Source organism: Pelodiscus sinensis, chromosome 1 (assembly GCF_052426305.1).
Source record: "Pelodiscus sinensis isolate ZL-2025 chromosome 1, ASM5242630v1, whole genome shotgun sequence".
Lineage (NCBI taxonomy): Eukaryota > Metazoa > Chordata > Testudines > Trionychidae > Pelodiscus > Pelodiscus sinensis.
Window position 1 is genome coordinate 349,927,317 of NC_143052.1, and position 19,702 is coordinate 349,947,018.

At 44.1% G+C, this 19,702-nt stretch overlaps 1 protein-coding gene and 1 long non-coding RNA gene across 2 annotated transcripts; both read right to left on the reverse strand.

Annotated features, from left to right (window-relative positions):
• Positions 1-6,980: 6,980 nt before the first annotated feature.
• On the reverse strand, positions 6,981-10,291 carry LOC142826584 (uncharacterized). Its single transcript, XR_012900801.2, has 3 exons — positions 10,218-10,291; positions 9,377-9,499; positions 6,981-7,707 (listed from the first exon to the last, which is right to left on the reverse strand). It is a non-coding gene; the product is annotated as an uncharacterized LOC142826584 (long non-coding RNA).
• A 1,084-nt stretch (positions 10,292-11,375) lies between these two features.
• On the reverse strand, positions 11,376-19,065 carry LOC142827172 (maestro heat-like repeat-containing protein family member 2B). Its single transcript, XM_089776684.1, has 5 exons — positions 18,919-19,065; positions 17,979-18,122; positions 12,529-12,621; positions 11,768-11,837; positions 11,376-11,653 (listed from the first exon to the last, which is right to left on the reverse strand). Exons 1-5 carry the CDS (start codon positions 19,000-19,002, stop codon positions 11,532-11,534), a joined length of 513 nt encoding a protein of 170 aa, XP_089632810.1. The 5' UTR covers positions 19,003-19,065; the 3' UTR covers positions 11,376-11,531.
• Between the last annotated feature and the right edge of the window lie 637 nt (positions 19,066-19,702).

Sequence of the window (19,702 nt, forward strand, 5' to 3'; positions counted from 1 at the left end):
GGATTTGGGCAGGAAGACTCTTGCCCACGTGGAGTCTAGAACTCTGTCTCTTGTGTCGGGAGGGACCAGTGTGGACTTAGGTACATTCAGAATGAGACCTAGGTCACTGGAAGTGGCTTACATCAACACCCCAGGATCGAGAGCCTGTTTCTAAACTTGGCCATTGATGAGTCAGTCATCCAAGTACGGGAAGATCTGTACCCAATTTTTGTTCAGGAAGGCTGCCACTGCACTCCTATGCACTTTGTGAATAGAGGTGGGGTCATGGAGAGACTGAATGGGAGCAGAATGAATTGGTAATGCAGGGCTGTTGAGTACAAATCTCAGGAATTTGCTGTGTGCGGAGATGATTGAAATATGGAAGTACGTATCCTTCAAATCGAGGGTGGCATTCCAGTCCCCCGGGTCTAGGTAGGGGATAATGGTGGCCAGAGAGGCCATATGAAACTTGAACCTTCTTACGAATGTGTTGATGTTTTGAAGGTCCAGAATGGACCTGAGCCCACTGTTGCCCTTGGGGATAAGGATATATCAGGAGTAGAAACTCCTGCCCCTGAACTCCTGAGGAACCCCCTCTATCGCCGCCAGTGTAAGGAGCGATTGCACCTCCTCTACAAAGAGTTAATTGTTAAAGAGTCCCTGAAGAGGGATGTGACAGGTGGGTGGGAGGGTAGGCGGGTAAAGAACTAGACAGAATATCCCACTTCTACTGTGCTCAGCCTCCAGAAATCTGTGGTGATCTGATCCGATGCCAGCTCCAGAACTGGAGGTAGAAGTGAGACTCTATAAGCAGGAGTTTCAAGTGCCAGTCTCTTTCTTCCTTTGTTCTGGGCTTAAAGCCTTTGCAAATGATGCACTTATTTAGCAGATGGCCTCCACCTAAGCACGTGAAGCAAGCAGCATGCAAGTCCTCTCTGGACCTAGTCTAGCCTCAGGAGTCACAGTGCTTAAATCCCTAGGGTTGCTACATGCCCCATGAATGGGGAGAATGGAAAACAAAAAGGGGGAACCCCCCCAAGGAAATTTACTATTGACTACTAAAAATGCTAATTATTACACTGAAATGACAATTAAGTCAGAACAACGTACAACAATTACAGCAAGAGATGCCTTGCAAAACATGAAATCAAATTCTCCAAAGACCATCACTGGCGGTAGGAAGGACCTGGACGGCTGATCAGCTCAGGAGGGATCAACATACATTGCTCACCCTGAAAGCGCCACTCCAGAAGTTTCCAAATCTGATCCAACAGTACTGCTAGTAAAAAAAAAAAAAAAAGCTACGTCTATATTGGCATGATTTTCCGGAAATGCTTTTAACAGAAAAGTTTTCCGTTAAAAGCATTTTCGGAAAAGAGCGTCTAGATTGGCACGGACGCTTTTCCGCAAAAGCACTTTTTGTGGAAAAGTGTCTGTGGCCAATCTAGACGCGCTTTTCCGCAAAAAAGCCCCAATCACCATTTTCGCGATCGGGGCTTTTTTGCGGAAAACAAATCTCTGCTGTCTACACTGGCCCTTTTGTGCAAAAGTTTTTCGGTAAAAGACTTTTGTCCAAACGGGAGCAGCACAGTATTTCCGCAAAAGACCTGACAATCTTACATGAGATCTTAAATGCTTTTGCGGAAATTCAAGCAGCCAGTGTAAACAGCTGGCAAATTTTTCCGCAAAAGCAGATGATTTTGCGGAAAAACTTGCCAGTCTAGACACAGCCCTAGTGATTGTGTGCATGGAACATGCACACACGTATTGGAATGGACAGGAGCAAGCACTTGAAGAAGAATGGAAAATTCTGGTGAGTAATCCAGAATTTCCCCAGATCTTCTCAGGCTTATCTGTCACTAAGTTCTTTCATTTCATTTTCAGCACTTGCCACAAAAATGTTCCTTGTCTCGATTTACACAAGACTGTAAAGAGCTCTAACTAGAAAAAGATACATGAGAAAGTCACCAAACCTTGTCTTGTCTTTGCTGCTTTTTAGGTTTACACATAATAGATTTTCCTTTGAATGTAAAAAAGTAAGAAAGACTCCTTTACGAGTACCCCAGTGATGCACTACCATCATTAGCATGCTGGTTTTCAGGGTAAGTTCTGTGTCATTCCCAGTGGTACTATGAAGCTATTTATAATTATAGCAGTCTGAAAAATGGTAAGTCTGTTTCGCAAAACAGGAGGAATTTTTTGTTTGTTTGTTTTCTTGATTTTCAATGCCACAAACAAAAAGTGAAAAACTAAAACCATTTTTCAGTTCTTTGTTTTCTCCTTTTCTTACCCCTCATCACCATCCCTTTTTTCCCTCTTCCATTTTCTGATTGAAAAGAGGATTAAAAAAAGAAATAAACAGGAAAACAACTGGGAAAAAAACCCATCTGTTTAAAAAAAACTAAATATTTTCTGTTTGGGTTGGGGTTGTTTTGTTTTTGGTCGAAAGATAACACAAAATAAAAAGTTTCCGTGAAAATGTTTTTGAAAAAAAAAACCCATATTTCATTAAACAAACATTGCAAATAAAATGATTTGTCCCACTCTGCTAATAATGAATAATTTATAATTAATTCTTTCCCAGCTGATACATTTGGGCGCAGGGATGTATACTAATACACCTGAAAGTCATCCTGTACCTGAAGCAGCATGTGCTCCCACTGTTCGTGGTTCAGAGAATTCTCTGTGTTTCCTATAAAGCAGGAGGCAAAACAACAGTGTAATTTACAACAGCAAGAATAGCTGTCCCCAATATACCCTCTGCAGTCAATCTTCTTAAAACTACCTGAGCTTTCAATGATAAAAGGGACCGATGCCAATGTAACATACCTGGGATTTCAATGATAAAAGGGACTGATGCCAAAGTTCTCTACTGGGCTAAGAAAAAGTATCACGTTATACATTTTTATTCAGAGTCAGTCAACCCACGAGGAGCGAGATGCTGGACACTCCATAGGATACTTTGGGGTTGCCACCCCAGCTCCTACTTTGGGAGAGCCCATGGTGGCCACCTCAGTTGTCCTATGGATGGGTCCAAGAGAGACCCAGCAGCCTGCACTGCCCTGCCCCACCCTGCCACACTGCCCTCTCCCAGCCTGCTGTGTGCATTGTATCTGTGGCAGTAGGAAGCAAAGTGCCCTGGTTCCAAGGCAATGCGCTTCCCATGGCCACGGTGATGCTGGGAGAGGGCTGTGGGGCAAGGCGCAGCAAAGCGGGCTGCCGAGCCATTGTCACTCCTGTTGCTTTGGTGATTGCGAAGGCAGGAGCCCATCCTACTGCCATCCTGCACCAGGACCCCCCCAGTAATCCCTCAGCTCAGAAGAGGGGGCTTCAGCAGCAGGGCAGAGCAGGGGCAGGAAGGGATAGGGTAGGGCAAAACAGGGGCAGAGTTTGGAGAAAAGGTGAAGCAGAGGCAAGGTGGAGCCTGGGGCTGGTGGGCTGCCCTAAGCCTCGCCCCTGGGGAGTGCCCCAAGCCCCACAACCCCTGACAGCCCTGCTCCTAATTGCCTTTGACTTTAATGGGAGCTGAGGGCACTTGGCGTCTCATCAAACTATTTAGCACTAGGGACATTAAATATAGTTTAATTGACTAATCGACTAGTTGATGAATTTTCCATCGACTAGTTGATTAGTCAATAAGCGGGGGAGCCGCAGCAGGGTTAGCTCTCAGTCCCGGCAGCTAACCCTGCTGCGGCTCTACCTTTAAAGTGTATTAAGAGCTGACAGGCTCTTAATACATATAAAAGGCTGAAGCGCGAGCCGGGATACCTGACTGCTGGCTCACGCTAGCTCTCCCCTGCTGAGCTTCTGATTTTTTAATGTATTAAGAGATGGCAGGCTCTTAATACATTTAAAAAGCAGAGTCGCAGCATCTGGGATGGAGCACAAGTCAGGAATAAGCTGATTTCCGGCTCGCATCCAGTACCCGCTACTACCCTGTCTCCTGCGGAGATGGTGCTTGGGGGAAACCAGCTTTTAAGCCGGCTCTCCCCAGCACTGGCTCCTGCTCCCCCCACTTGCTGTCGCTGCTAGAGGCAGCAAGAGGGGGGGAAGCAACTGGTCAAGGAACTAGTCATCTATCCGATAAGCTTTTGCTTATCAGATAGTCAACTAGTTACTTACATTCCTATTTAGAACATCAGAAAACTGGACTTAACTATGCATGCACATTTTTCCTGCATAATACAAGATTCTGACTTGATCCTAAACTGGTTTAGCTTTACTGAAGTCAGTGGAATTATACTGATTTACATTGACTAAGAATCTGGCGCTGTTTCTGAACAGCCAGCTCTAACTTACCCTTCTTTAATGTCTGCAGAACATAGTGCTGTGGACTATGTACAGAAACAGCAGCCAGGGAAGATACAGCTCTTTTTTTTTTAATAGCAAGCCCACTTGAAAATTGTAGGGTCCAATATATATCAGAAACACATTGGGATTGTGCGTCACTTAGGGTATACCTACACTAACCACTGGATCAACAGGCAGCGATTGATCCAGAAAGGGTCAATTTATTGCCTCTAATATATATACGATAAATTGACCACCAAGTACTCTCCTGTCAATTCCAGAATTCCACCAGAATGAGGACAGTAGGTAGAGTTGACAGGAAAGCATCTGGTAAGTAGATCTAAGTGTATCAATTTCAGATACATTATTCACATAACTGAAGTTGTGCAACTTAGCTTGCTGGCTCATAGTTACATAGTACAGAGACTATATAGTCCTAGCTTTGTATATTGACATAACCCTGTAGTACAGACACAACCAACGCTAAGTTTTTTCCCACTGATGTCAATAGTTTCATACGACTGTAAAATTGGTGAAAGACATCAGGCCTACAATACGTAGATTACACATTATACGTAGGGCACCCACTTGGTCAACATAGCTTTGTTGTGACAGGCATGGATTCTATCGCTAATATATGGATTAAGTTTCCTTACAGAAAGAAAAATGGTGGGTTTTTAAATTGAACTAATCTTGACAAGAAACATAGGCTGCGTCTAGACTGGCAAGTTTTTCTGCAAAATCATCTGCTCTTGCGGAAAAACTTGCCAGCTGTCTACACTGGCCGCTTGAATTTCCGCAAGAACACTGATGATCTTATGTAAGATTGTCAGTGTTCTTGTGGAAATGCTATGCTGCTCCCATTCAGGCAAAAGCCCTCTTGCGCAAATGCTTTTGCGCAAGAGGGCCAATGTAGACAATGCGGTATTGTTTTGCGCAAAGAAGCCCCGATCACAAAAATGGCGATCGGGGCTTTCATGCGCAAAACCGCGTCTGGATTGGCACGGACGCTTTTCTGCAAAAAGTGCTTTTGCGGGAAAGCATCTGTGCCAATCTAGACGCTCTTTTCCGCAAATGCTTTTAATGGAAAAACGTTTCCATTAAAAGCATTTGCGGAAAATCATGCCAGTCTAGACGTAGCCCTACGGTTTAATTTTTCAGAAAAATTCAGTTTGCAAAAATCAGACTGTACTTGTGACCACAAAAACAGTGCATAAGAGTTTCGCAAACCTCCAGTTTCATGTGTATTGACCTTCCTAAATAACCACCTAGCTAAGATCAGGAAGATTCTGCTGTAAAATGGTCATTCAACTGAAACCTTACTGGCCTGATTCCATCCTAAGTGGTTGGCCCCCGGTTTGACACTGGAGTTAGCTCACTGGTTCACAATTGTAGAAAAAGTGAGGTGTCTAGAACCCCAGTTTCAATTCCACACTATTCCCACGGACTGCAACATGGATGGCACCACACATGTCAATAGGAATCTGCATTTTCTGCTTTCTCTTCTATCCTCCATGGACCACGTCACTCCCAACTAGCACTTTACCTTCAAGGTGCTGCAGCAGAGCTGGAATCTTTACTCCCCACATCTCACCCACTGCTGCATGGATATTTTGGTGCAAGGCTTTTAGCAGCTGCAAGACAGAATATCCTTGTCCTTCTCTCTCATAAGGAGATGAGGCTACAACCTGTCAATGAGGGAGAAAGCACAGGCTAAGTTCTGCAGCAAGATACCAGCTTGTTCCTGAAGGAGGAAATATTTCAGATTCTCTCACTGTGGAGACTACACACTGTAGAGCTGCTGCTTCTACTGCAGTGACTTCCTAAAGAAGAAAGTATTCTAACTAGCATGAGGGTGTAGAACAGTGTGTCTCTGTCTGATCGGGGAGGGTGGAGAGAGACCCAATCATACACATTCTTCAGCCTAAAGCATTTAGCTGGAAAACTGATTTTTATACTTAACTGTTCCACTTCACATTTCTCAGAAAACCTGTTCTCCATGGTCTACTTACCAGGAGTCGTGCCAGCAATCCCTGAGGTGTAGGGAGTTTCCCTGGGAAAAGAAACAGAAGATCCTTAATTATGCCAGACTTTGGAGAATCCCGCTGATGTTGTTCACCTAGCCATTTCCAATATGCCCACCAATGTTGCATGCAGCTGATAATATTTGCATTTCCATAGAGTTTTCAGGCAGAGCATCTCAAAAGTGTTTTACAAACATGAGTTAATTCCTCCTCATAGCACCTCTAAGAAACTGGCATTAATTAGTCCTCAATTTCACAAGTGGGAAAGCTGAGAGAGAGCAAGTGATTTCCCCAATGTTAGATCAGAATTTTGGTGGTGATCTGGAACCAGAACCCCCAATTTCTAGCTCCCTCCCATTGCCATGTTTTAATCCCAAGACCATCCTGCATTCCTTTTAGTCTCTTGACTGAAGATGAGAGAATTGGAACAGGCTGAATCTGGTCATTTCATAGTGGCTGGTGAGAATAAATGAAAGAGTTTCTGTTATAAACCTTGTCCACTGTAGTCCAGGCAAGCAGCTTCTCCTCCTTCTTGCATCTTTTTCTCAGCCATTTCCTGGAGGCATCTGCAGAGAGGCTTCAAAGTGCCAGTGTACTGAGTTGGCACCACATACATTAGAAGCCTTGGCCATAACACCTGCACAGAAGAGCAAGACAGTTCAACACTTGGCTATTTTCATTCCCCCACCTCCTACTGGCTGAATCCTTCTGTCATGCACCTTCTCCTTTTAGTCATCACTGACCCTTCCCTATCTCATTACCTTATCTCGATCTCACTTTCTCCTCCCCTCCGCCATCATCTCACTCTACCTGTCCCAGTGATCCCTCTCTCTACATTTTAAGTACGCTGCCTTGTTTGGTGAGCATTAGCAATCTGGTTTTCATCTGGAGATGAATCATCTTTTCCTGCATTATAAAGCTACTTAGACAGCACCATAAATTCATCCTGCACTTTTCAGACATACAGAAGGCACAATCACGGCCCCAATAACTGTTTAAATACAGGATCACCAAGTCTACATTTCCAAGGTATTCATGGGGAATCTAAGGAGACGTTGCACTCAGGCAATGGTGGTAATTAACAGAAGAACACTGCATTATGGTTCCTTCCAGTGAAGTTCCTTTTTATCTTGTCTGTACTGTGAATCGCTTCCTCCATGATACAGAGGTCCCATCATCTCTGACATGAACTTGACATGCTGTACCTCCATTATCCTGACTGGCAAGAAGCTTCCTTATGGAGAGGTACAGTAGATATACGGAAGAATGTCTTTATTTCACGAAGCAGTAGCAACATGTCACTTACTTGGGTCATTCCAGTGATTGATACGTCCAGGCCTTGCAGGATGTGAATGCACATAGTTTGGATAGTGCTTTCTTCCTGAACATCCTGGGAGGGAAGTTTTGTCCCCTGCTATGAGATAGATACATAGAATTTACTAGCTAGTGGGAAAACACTGGCTGTAGAATCGGTGTCTATTTCTTACAAAGCCTTTCTGAATATTGACCTATGAGAGCTTTTCCATTGCATTAGGAGTGCACAAATCATAAAATCATGGATTAAGGATGGAAGGGACCTCAGGAGGTCATATAGTCCAACCCCCTGCTCAAAGCAGGGCCAGCCCCAACTAAATTATTCCAGCCATGGCTTTGCCAAGCCTGGCATTAAAAACCTCGAATGATGGAGATTCTTAAGGGAAGAGAATAACAGAAACACCTAACTGGTGGGTCAGAACCCAGGCTTAGGAAAACCCCAGCACAAGGGGACACAAAGAAGGTGGAGAGAGGCTGTTCTCAGTAGTGACAGATGACAGAACAAGAAGCAATGGTCTCAAGTTGTGTGTGTGGGGGTGGATCTTAGGAAAAACGATTTCACGAGGAGGGTGGTAAAGCACTGGAATGGGTTACTGAGGGAGGTGGTGAGATCTCCATCCCTAGAGGTTTTTCAGTCCCAGCTTGACAAAGCCCTGGCTGAGATGATTTAGTTGGAATTGGTTCTGCTTTTAGCAGGGGGTTGGACTCGATGACTTCCTGAATTCTCTTCAAGCCCTATCGTTCTATGATTCTATAAAAGAGTTCCCTGAACAGTATTCATTTTTTGAAAAATTTTCAAAAAAGAACATTTCTTCTTTTTATCTCTGAGGAGAGCCACTCAGACTCTGCCCAGTGGAAATAAATATGCAGAACCTAGAGGGAGCCATTCTGTTTGTTCTGATGCCCCAAGCAGCTTGATCATTCTGTGCATAGTGAATGTGAGTCTATCTATAGGCTAAATTCTGTTCTTCCTTACACCAAACTAAATATTGATCAGCTCTACTGATTTCAGTTTAAATAAGAGAAAATGTGGCCTGATGAGAAAGAGTTGCCTCCTACTTTCTTTGAGATGGGTAGGATGAAAAAGAGGCAGTTGGTGAGTACTGCCATAAGCTCCCACTTCGTAGCTAAAGGGCCAGGCAGAGCTAAGATCCTCAATAACTTACTGTAAAGTTAATGTATATCATGGATCCCATCATGGAACTCTGTGTCTGGAGTCCATGACTCTGCCCATAGCTGGAAATACCCATTGAAAAGATTTTGAACTAGTACACATAGAACAGAGTATGAAGTGTGCAGCAAACTTTTCCAGGTTCTAGACATCTTGATGTAGGCTGCATAACTTCAGTGTTTTGCTAATAGTTGATGTATGCTTCAGCAGCCACAGGATTGGGCACCACTGTGTTCTTTGGAGAGTCTATTTATAAAAAAGATGTGCTTCCTTATACAAGAGCATTTCACTGAAAGATTGTGTTGTCAGAATTTTCACTGACTTGCCCAAGGTCTAAGGAATGTAGGTCGCACTGTCAGATGTAAATATCCAGAATCAGATTCTGGGGTCTCTGTTACACTTGTGTAAATCCAAAATAATGCCACTGAAGTCAGGGGCATTACCCTGGCTTTACACGAATATCACTGATCAGATTCTAGCTCTAATCCTTCAGTCCAGCTGCATCCTTGAGCATCCAAAGCTCCCACTGAAGTCAAGGGGAACAATCAGCATGCCAGAATGGCAGAACTGAGTCCTAAGTGTTAAGAACTCTCCTTACCAGATTTCTGGTGGACACATCGAACTCTCTGAAAACGTATGCAACCATATCCCCTGCTGCACAATTCTCCACACTTCCTGAACTGAGCAGCTTCAGGACAAAATGGAGAGCTGCCATCCTCACCTGCAAGGGTAGAGATTATGCACGAGTTATTATTATCCCTTCTGCATGCAATATGAGACAGGATATGAGAGTCCTTTTGCTTTTGTTTTTATCTCTTTGGAATGGTGGCTGAAGTACAAATGATTAACACATCTGTTATGTAAATTCCTTGCAACACTGGCTACAGAAGTACCATGCAAATGCCAGTTTTCACTTTCAGGTGACACTGTAATTAGGAAAAAGGCAGCATTTTCTCCTATAAATGTAAACAAACTTGTTTGTCTTAGTGTCTGGCTGAACAAGAAGTAGGTCTGAATGGACTTGTAGACTCTAAAGTTTTACATTGTTTCGTTACAGTTAACAAAAAATATCTACATTTGTAAGTTGCATTTTCACGCTAAAGAGATTGCTCTACATCACTTGTATGAGATGAATTGAAAAATATTATTTCTTTTGTCATTTTTACAATGCAAATGTTTGTTATAAAAATAATATAAAGTGCATAGTACACACTTGTCATTGTGTTGTAATTGAAATCAATATATTTGAAAATGTAAAAAACCACAAAAATATTTAATACATTTCAATTTTTAATCGCATTAATTTTTAGTTAACTGTGATTAATTGAAACCCTATTAATAATCTCAGCCTAAAAATGTGTCTCATTGCCAGACTCTCCACTGAGTGAAATACTTCCCAGATATTAACAGCAATACCACTATTCCACACACAATCTTACCTTAGCACTCTGATCACTGAGAGCAGATTGCACTGCCTTCACAATCAGAAACTTTCTAACTCTTGTCTCAGGCACTGAAAGATAAGGAGAAGTGTGCAGTATAGTATATCTTTGTTCCAAACACTCATGCTCCACATTAGAATGTGTCCTGGGCACTATTTAAGAGTACTACCAAGCTTCACTCATATACAGAATCAACGGGGAAAATATAGGACCAGACTCTGATCTCAGTTACACCAGTCTAAGTCTGAAGTATTTCCACTTCTGTAAATAGCACCATCATACTATCCTGATGGAAATATTGTAAGAGAGTTAGACAAATGGAGGTCAGTGAAGTTAGTCTGTGTTTACCACCAGTATAGCAGAATTTGGAATCTATTCTAGAGTGTCTAATACTTATTCAGTCAGGAGTACTATTTTGTTTTTATCTCATTATTATTAACATGCATCCGCCACAAGATTACCTTTGTATTTGAACCTTGAAAATATCTTAGGCTACATTCAGCACTTAATTAACCCTGTTGATTTCTGTGTGACCACATGGGAGTAACTTAGAGCAGCACTGGGTCCCTTTAGTGAATTTCCAACCCTCTGGTGAGCATGCATCTAAAAGGGTGTCGCAAGGAGAAGGGAGAAAAATTGTTCTCTTTGGCCTCTGATGATAGGACAAGAAACAATGGGCTTAAATTGCAGCAAGGGAGGTTTAGGTTGGACATTAGGAAAAACGTCCCAACTGTTAGGTTGGTTAAACACTGTGAAAAATTGCCCAGGGAAGTTGTGGAATCTCCACCACTGGAGATATTTAAGAGCAGATTGGATAGACACCTATCAGGGATGATCTAGACAGTGCTTGGTCCTGCCATGAGGGCAGGGGACTGGACTTGATGACCTCTCAAGGTCCCTTCCAGTTCTAATAATCTATGACTATATGACTCCATGTGTTACAGCAGGAGCAGATGACCGTTTTGCGGGGCTCCGGGCAGCATAATTCCACGTTCCCCCCCCCCCTTTGACACGGCGCATGCACAGTGACGCCATGCGCATGTGCGGTGGCACCACGGCGCGTGCGCGGGGCTTTTTGAAGCGCGGGACCCGGGGCGGCCACCCCGCTCGCCCTGCCCTATATCCGCCCCTGTGTTACAGATCCTCTGTGCCCCATTTGCAGAGATCATGAGTATGTTATAGCCCTACCATGCCTGCAAAGCCTTGGTTCTTTAGATCAACCTATAGCAGCTCATGCTTTTAGCTCTGGATGTCCCCAACTCAACCCCCAGCACGATGGCGATGATCGCAGCAGTCACAGTTACTCCTGTGTTACTTACAGTCAGCACCAATAATAGCTGTGAGCAGATTCAGGGATGCCACACGAACAGTCTCATTCTTAATCTTCAGCTGCGAGTGCAGAAATGCTATGAGGTCATCAGGAGAAGAACGGGCTGCAAAGGAAGAAATCACATCCTCACTAACAACTGAAAGCTCATTCTTACTACACCTACAAAAGAAGGAAGTTACAAGGAAACTACTGTGTAATTTGGAGTCTCTTCCCCTACCTAGCAGTAGGATACAATAGCACAGCTCCATTTGATTTTCCATGATGAGCTGCTGAGTTGGAGAACAGATCTGTGGGAAGAAGAGAAGTGATCAAAGGAAAACTAATCAGAACAAGCAACTGAAAAGAAGATGCTCAATTAATTTCTAAGCACTCACTTCCTACCTTTCCAAATAGAGCTCTGAACCCAAAATAAATGGTACTGACTGCACAACAAAAATCAGAAACAATGACCGATACATTGGATAACAGAAGTTCCTGCTTTCAAAGTGTTTTTAGCAGCAGAGCTAATTGAATCAAGACTTGACCCTTGGTAACTGGTTCAAATGGTTAATTATTCCACCATAAAAATGTAGGCCTTATTTGCAGTCTGAATTTGTCCAGCTTCATTTTCTAGTTATTGGCTCACGTTATGCCTTTCTCTGCTAGATTATTACATATGTTTCCCCACATAGATATTATAGACTGCAATTAAGTCACCCTGTCACAGGATAGGTCCTCCCCATTTGGATGGGATCAGTTTTTACTATATAACTCTAACTCCCTCTAATAACTGGCTTATGCTAAAATTGCTTTACAAACTGAGCTGGATTTTAGCTAATAAAATGAGACCACTATCTGCTTATTCTTAAGCCAGCAGAAACTAATAAGGCATAAGAAGGTCTCTGGGCTCTTCACTAGCATTCAAAAGATGTTTATTGTTAATATGCTTCAGATCTGCTGAGCTTAAGCTCAAGTGATACAAGAACAAGTTCCCCTCACCCGGTCGTGCAGAGCACTGCAGATGGCTTGAAATTTCCCTTTAGGTAGAAGGATCTTATATTCACCGGAGACTTCCAAGAGCTGCCTCAGACTCTACAACAGAGGGTGAAAGTTAGAAGGTGGGCATACAAAGGAGCAATATGCAATGACTGAAGCAGGTTCATGGAATACATAGATTCCAAGGCCAAAAGGGATGATTGTCATCAACTAGTCAGGCCTTCTGTATGACACAGGCCTTAGAAATTGCCAAAATAATTCCTAAAGCAGAACTTTCAGAAAAAAATCCAATCTTGATTTTAAAATAATCCCCTTGACTCTTGGTAAATGGTTTGAATGGCTAATATCCCACCACTGAAAAGGTAGACCTTATTTCCCATCTGAATGTATCCTGTTTCAGTTTGTAGCCACTGGATCATGTCATGCCTTTCTCTGCTAGGTCATTACATATATTTCCCCATGCAGATATTATAGACTGTAAGTAAGTCACCTGTCACAGGGTAGGTCCACCCTGTTTGGATGGTATCAGGTTGTGGAGGAGTTAAAGAACTAAGGCAGCCCAAGTGGCCTAGTCTCCCCAACCACCATAGCAGGCCTGGTTCTTAGAGCAGCATTGCCTAATAGTCAGGGTCAGTGCAGCAGCCCTTTAATGAGGCTCTTCAGCTCAATGACCCAAGCCCTTCTAGGTACGACCGTGCAACCTAGTGCTCAACCACTCTTTGGGGCAAACCAGTGTTGCCTAGTGGCCAGCCCTTCTCCACCAGGCTCTACCTACTCCACAGGGTCCCAGCCCAGGGCCTTGTCTTGCAGCTCAATGGGGTTTCTTCCAAAACAAAGCCTAATACCTCAACTCAATAATGCTTAGTTCACATAGATTACTTCCCACCATTCTTCTGCAGCAGGTCATCTCAGTAACTCCGTGGTCTCGCCTCCATCTGTGGCATTGGATGGTTGTGGGGGGGGTCAACTGGAACCACAGGCTGGCTGGTTTCTGCATCCTAGGGCACTGGCAGTCCCTCCACAAAAGCCTGCAAAGCACCTCTGCTCCCTTCAGCTGTCAGCCTAGACAGAACTGAGCTGCTCCCTTTTATATCCTGGTTCCAGTTGGAGCATTCCCAGCAAGTATGAAGGGGCATAGCCCACAGATCATGATTAGCCCCCGCTGAACCATGCATGGGGGGTATCCTCTGTCACAAACACTCCCCCTTAAGAGGGTGTCCATTGGTGGACCTTCCTCTTCATCGTCTCCTTCCACTTGGGAGAAGTCTGTGTTTGCATGAGCCTTCCCTGGCCCAGTGTAACATACAGAAGTCATAGGGTTGGAGCGGGAAGTACTACCTCATGATTCAGGCACTGGTGTCCTTCATGTTATTAATCCATCTGAGGGGTGCGTGGTTGGTGACCAGTTGAAAGGGTTTCCCCAGTACAGAATATCCCAGGGTATGTCTACACTACAGCGCTAATTCGAACTAACTTAGTTAATTCGAATTAAACTAATTCGAACTAACGCATCCAGACTAAAAAACTAGTTCGAATTAGCGTTTTGCTAATTCGAACTAGCATGTCCACATTAAGGGGACCCTGAACTGGGGTTAAGGATGGCCGGAAGCAGTGCCGGCAGGGCATCAGATGAGGACTTAGAGCGTGGAGATGCTGCCTCAGGCTAGCCGAGGACTGTGCTTAAAGGGACCCGACCCCCACCCCGGACAGACAGTTCTCAGGGGTGCCCCGCTTGCAAAGCAGTCCTGGCTTGGAGTGCCCTTAGTGCCCACACTGGGCACATCACAGCACTTGGCCATCAGACCGGCTGCACTTGCCGCAGGCTGCCATCTGGGGAGAGGGAGCAATTGGGGGGCTGCAGGAGAGCTCCCACCCCCAGAAGCCCGCAGAGCCAGCCCAGTCCTCCCCATCGGGGGTTAGTACCCCATTCCTCCCTCACCTCCTTCCGCTTTCCCTTCCCTAACCCCCCTTCCTGATGTACAAAATAAAGAAAACGTGTGGTCAAAAATAGAATCTCTCTTTATTGAACAAAACTGGGGGAGCCTGGGAAAAGGAGGTGGGAGAGGAGAAGAGAGAGGGTGGGAGAGGGGAGGGCAACTACAATGATCAGATGTTTGGAACAGGTCCCATATGAAGAGAGGCTAAAGAGACTGGGACTTCTCAGCTTAGAAAAGAGGAGACTGAGGGGCGATAGGATAGAGGTCCATAAAAGCATGAGTGGGGTGGAGAGGGTGCATCAAGAAAAGTTCTCCATTAGTTCCCATAATAGAAGGACTAGTGGACACCAAAGGAAAGGAATGGGTAGCAGGCTTCAAACTAGTAACAGAAAGTTGCTCTTCACAAAGCAAAGAGTCAACCTGTGGAACTCCTTGCTGCAGGAGGCTGTGAAGGCTAGAACTAGAACAGAGTTTAAAGAGAAGTGAGATAAAGTGATGGAGGTTGGGTCCATGGAGTGCTATTAGCCAGGGGGTAGGAGTGGTGTCCCTGTCCAAAGTTTGTGGAAGGCTGGAGAGGGATGGCACGAGACAAATGGCTTGGTCACTGTCTTCGGTCCATCCCCTCCGGGGTAGCTGGGGTTGGCCACTGTCGGCAGACAGGCTACTGGGCTAGATGGACCTTTGGTACGACCCAGTAAGCTCAGGGCTCAGGGTCGGGGGTCTCAGTGGACCCCCTTGATTTTCATGCACACCTGCTCCTGGGTGGCCAGGCTGGCAGCTCTCCTGCCCTAGACGGCCACTTTCCTGTGCCTAGTGCGGAGGTCGTGGACGAGGTCCACAATGTCTGCACTAGACCAGGCTCGTGCCCGCCTCTTGCGGTCCTGGGCAGGCTCCCGAGAGCCGCCAGCCTGGTTCCGGGAAGAGGGGGAGGGCTGGGTGGCAGCGGGTGGCTGGCTCGAGCCGTGCCAGGTGCAGGGTCTGCTAGCTGGGTGCTGGCAGGCTTGCACCTGGCACGGGCACCGTAGCCAGCCCGTGCCCCTTTAAGGGTTCCGGGGCCGGGAGGAGGGCAATAGAGTTTCCCTGGTGTTGGCCAGAGTGGCCACTAGGGAAAGCTGGGGAGGGCTAGCCTCCCACTAGTTCGAATTAAGGGGCTACACACCCCTTAATTTGAACTAGTAAGTTCGAACTAGGCTTAGTCCTCGTACAATGAGGTTTACCTAGTTCGAACTAAGCGCTTCGCTAGTTCGAGTTAAGTTCGAACTAGCGGAGTGCTAGTGTAGCGCCTATTAAAGTTAATTCGAACTAACGTCTGTTAGTTCGAATTAACTTTGTAGTGTAGACGTACCCCCAGGGTGTAGATCACCCACGTGATGGCCAGGGCGTTCCTTGCTATCGTAGGGCAGCAGGTCTCTCAGGAGAACAGCTTGCAGCTGAGATAAAGGATCTGGTGCTCCTTCCCACCTACTTTTAGAGATAGTACCACTCCTGGTCCTACCTCCGAGACCTCCATTTGAAGGATAAAAGGCTTTGTGAAGTTGGATGGGATAGGACCAGCTCTTGGTTCAGCTGCTTTCACAGGGCCTGGAAGGCTTCCTTACTGTCTTCTGATTACTGGACTTTCTGTGATTGGGTGTTCTTCATCAGGTCCAATAATAGGGTGGCCAGTGTGATGAAGTTGGGTACTAAGCAGCCACTGTGTCTGAAGTATTGTGGCACCTGTTTCTTTGTCATGGAGGTGGGGCAGTCACACAAGCCTTAGACCTTATTTATCAAGGAGCTATAGTTTTCCCCTTCCTACTGTGTTCACTAAGATGGCACTTGGCTGGATTCACAGTGAGTCCTGCATCTATTGGGGCTTACAATACCTTGCTAAGATGTCAGAGGTGTTCCCCCCAGCTGGTGCTGTGGATGACAATATTCTTAATGCACACAGCTGTATATTGCATATATGTTTGCAATATTTGGTTCATGAGCTGCTGAAAAGTGGCTGAGGCTCTGTGCAGCCCAAATGCCATCATGCTGAATTGCTATAAGCCAAGCAGGGTGTGGAAGGCACTCTTCTCACAGGAAGCCGGTATCAGGGGTATCTACCAATATCTGTTGGTCAGTTCTAGTGTGGAAATGAACTTTGCATTTCCCACTGTATTCCTCCTTGAGATTTCCCCATGTATGCATCCCAGTATCACTTCAGCTTTTTTGGCCACAGCATCGCATTTGTAGGTCATGTTCAGCTGAGTATTCACCAAGTTTCCCAAAATATTTTTCAGAGTTACTGATTCTCAGGAAGCATCCCTCAACATGTATGTATCACCTACATTGTTTTGTTCCTAGATGCATCTATTTACATTCAGCCATATTTAAATGCACATTTATTGTTAGCACCCAGTTTACCAAATGATCTATATCACTCTGAATCAGTGAGTTGTCTTTTCCATTATTTACCACTCCCCAATTTTTATTTCATCTGCCAATTTTATCAATGATGATTTTATGTTCTCTTCCAGGCTATTGATAATGAGATGACAGTCTAACTCCTTCCTGTACCTACACACTTTTCTTTTTTGCTGCTTGAAGCTTCCAGGATATCTCTGATGAAATCTACATATTTTACTACATTTAGGCTCTTGTGTAGTCCTCTGATACTTTTAGTCAAGTCCATGAGACATTGATTCCCTCAAAGTCATAGGCATTCCAATCCCAAAAGCAACCACATATTCTGGACCAGAAAGCCAACATAGATTGGGAGTAAACCATGGAGGAAGTGGGGAGGGGGGAAGGGCAGCAGGGTTGTGGCCCTGGATTTGCTGCTTGGCTTGTACTGAGCCAGCTCACATAGACTGAGCATGCTCAATCATACTACTGAAGCCAACTGCCCTCACTCCATCCTCTCACTATCAGCAGGCAGGAGTTACCTTGGTCATGTGATACTGAGGGTAGATGAAATAAGAGAGACAAGGTGGGTGAAATAATATCTTTAATTATATTATCTCACCCACCTTGTCTCTCTAATATCCTTGAACCAACACAGCTACAACAGCCCTGTACACAACGGTAGATGAAATAGACAGTGATTTTATATCTATCTAGTTATATAATCTAAAGCAATGCACTTCAGGCCTTCTTAGTATTAATTATCAGCTACTGGCAGTTTACTTAATACTGCCCAGAGACAACACACAGCAGCCCCTGCTCTGAGGAGTTTATTTATAATCTAAAAGAGAGACACAGAGTTGATAGGATGTACCAGTAAATCACAAGGAGGGAGTATCTTATGGGGGGAGGGGCAGGTGTTTTGTTTCTTACCTCCTTAGCATCTCCAGGAAACAGAAGATACTTTTCATGAGAGGCTTTTACCTACAAAACTTGTCACTTGGGTCACCATGTCTATAAAATCAAGACTTGTGTGTTTATCTATTATCTAACAAGTCACTATGTAGACCAGGAAACGCCACTGGTAGCAGCTAGTGCAGTTCACCTATGCGCACACATTGATAGTTATTTTAATAAGTATCTCACCTTGGTGACATGAAAAACATTAACGTCCTCTTTATATTGCTCAAGGAGCCATGGGATCTGTTCGAACACCTTATCTTGATACTCTTCTTTATGCAGGAGGAGGCTCATCATGGGACCAAGGGCTAAGATGATGGCCTGCTTGAGCTACATAGAGACACAGAATTTATGTTCCTACAAAGTCATTCAATATCATGCAATGGGCCCATCTTTTTTACTTCTGACGAGTGCAATTTCCCTTTTCCACTTTTGAAACAGCCCTATCTCAATATTTCCTGGTAAAGAATTAAGACTCATGGGCTACGTCTACACTGGCATGATTTTCCGAAAATGCTTTTAACGGAAAAGTTTTCCGTTAAAAGCATTTTCGGAAAAGCACGTCTAGATTGGCAGGATGCTTTTCCGCAAAAGTCTTTTGGAAAAGGACTTTTGCCTGAACGGGAGCAGCATAGTATTTCCGGAAAAGCACTGACGATCTTACATGAGATTGTCAGTGCTTTTCCGGAAATTCAAGCAGCCAGTGTAGACAGCTGGCAAGTTTTTCCAGTCTAGACACAGCTATGGTGTTGGTTTCAGAATTATATTCTACTGCACCTCACAACTTTCCCAAGTGGGATATTTCCCCAGATTAGTATGCACACTAAACCAACTCATTCCTGCTGTAACTCTACTGGAACTGAATAGACATCTGCCAGGAATGAATTTAGCCCATTCTCCTATATTCATCTGCATGTCAGGTGACAAAACTGGAATCTATGTACACTATGTACAGACAGAATTTCCATGAGATTGTGACATTATAATCTTTTTAAAATGTTTTTCATCATACTCCGTTCTATCCCAAAGAACCTGCCATTGAACTCCATCATCACAAAGAGTGCCATACACAGAGAATTTAACGATACAATTTCTCATAAAGGTTTAGAAAACCTACAATTCTCACCTCCAAATCTTCACATGTGGTCCATTTGCTTGTCACATGACGATAGAGGGGAAGAATTTCATCACAGAATTGAGATTTACCCATTCTGGGAAATGGGCACTTTTCCCAGTTACTAAAATATACATTTACTGCCCTTGACCATTTTTCCAGAACTGCATGGAAGGAAAAAAGACAGGCAATATGAAAAGGATGCAATAGTAATAAGGATACGTTGCTTTATCAGTGAAGACACCCAGGCTTGTAGTTTATTACAATTCCATGCCCAATTCAGGAACAGCTGATGAAATCCAATAACAGTTTTGAATTATTTCTCTTCCCTCCTTTCCGTTTCTTGTTTCTCAAAAGGCTTTCTTCTCTTTTGCCTCTCTCCATCTCTTTTTAATTCCCATAATTTGAAAACATATTTTTTCTCCCTTGTTACCTCTTAATTAGAGCTGATTGAAAAGGTAGTTTAAATTAAATTAAAAGTGTTTACTCTTGTTTTTTTCAAAATTTCAAATTACAAAGATCATTCACATGTTTCAAAAATCAACAAATTTCAGCCACCTTTTTAGCTGCACAAAAACAATGAACACATCCTGATTAAAACTGTCATTGACATTTTTCAGTTTAATATTCCATCAAATTGGAAAAAAATATGAAACATATAATGAAAAAAACAAAATATTTTGACCAGCTGTTTTCTGAATGATTCATGTCCTCTACAGTTATTGCTTATTTAGCCCTAAAACTGTATGATTTCCTATTGGGTTACAGTTTGTCTGAAAGATGTTCAGTGCCCCTA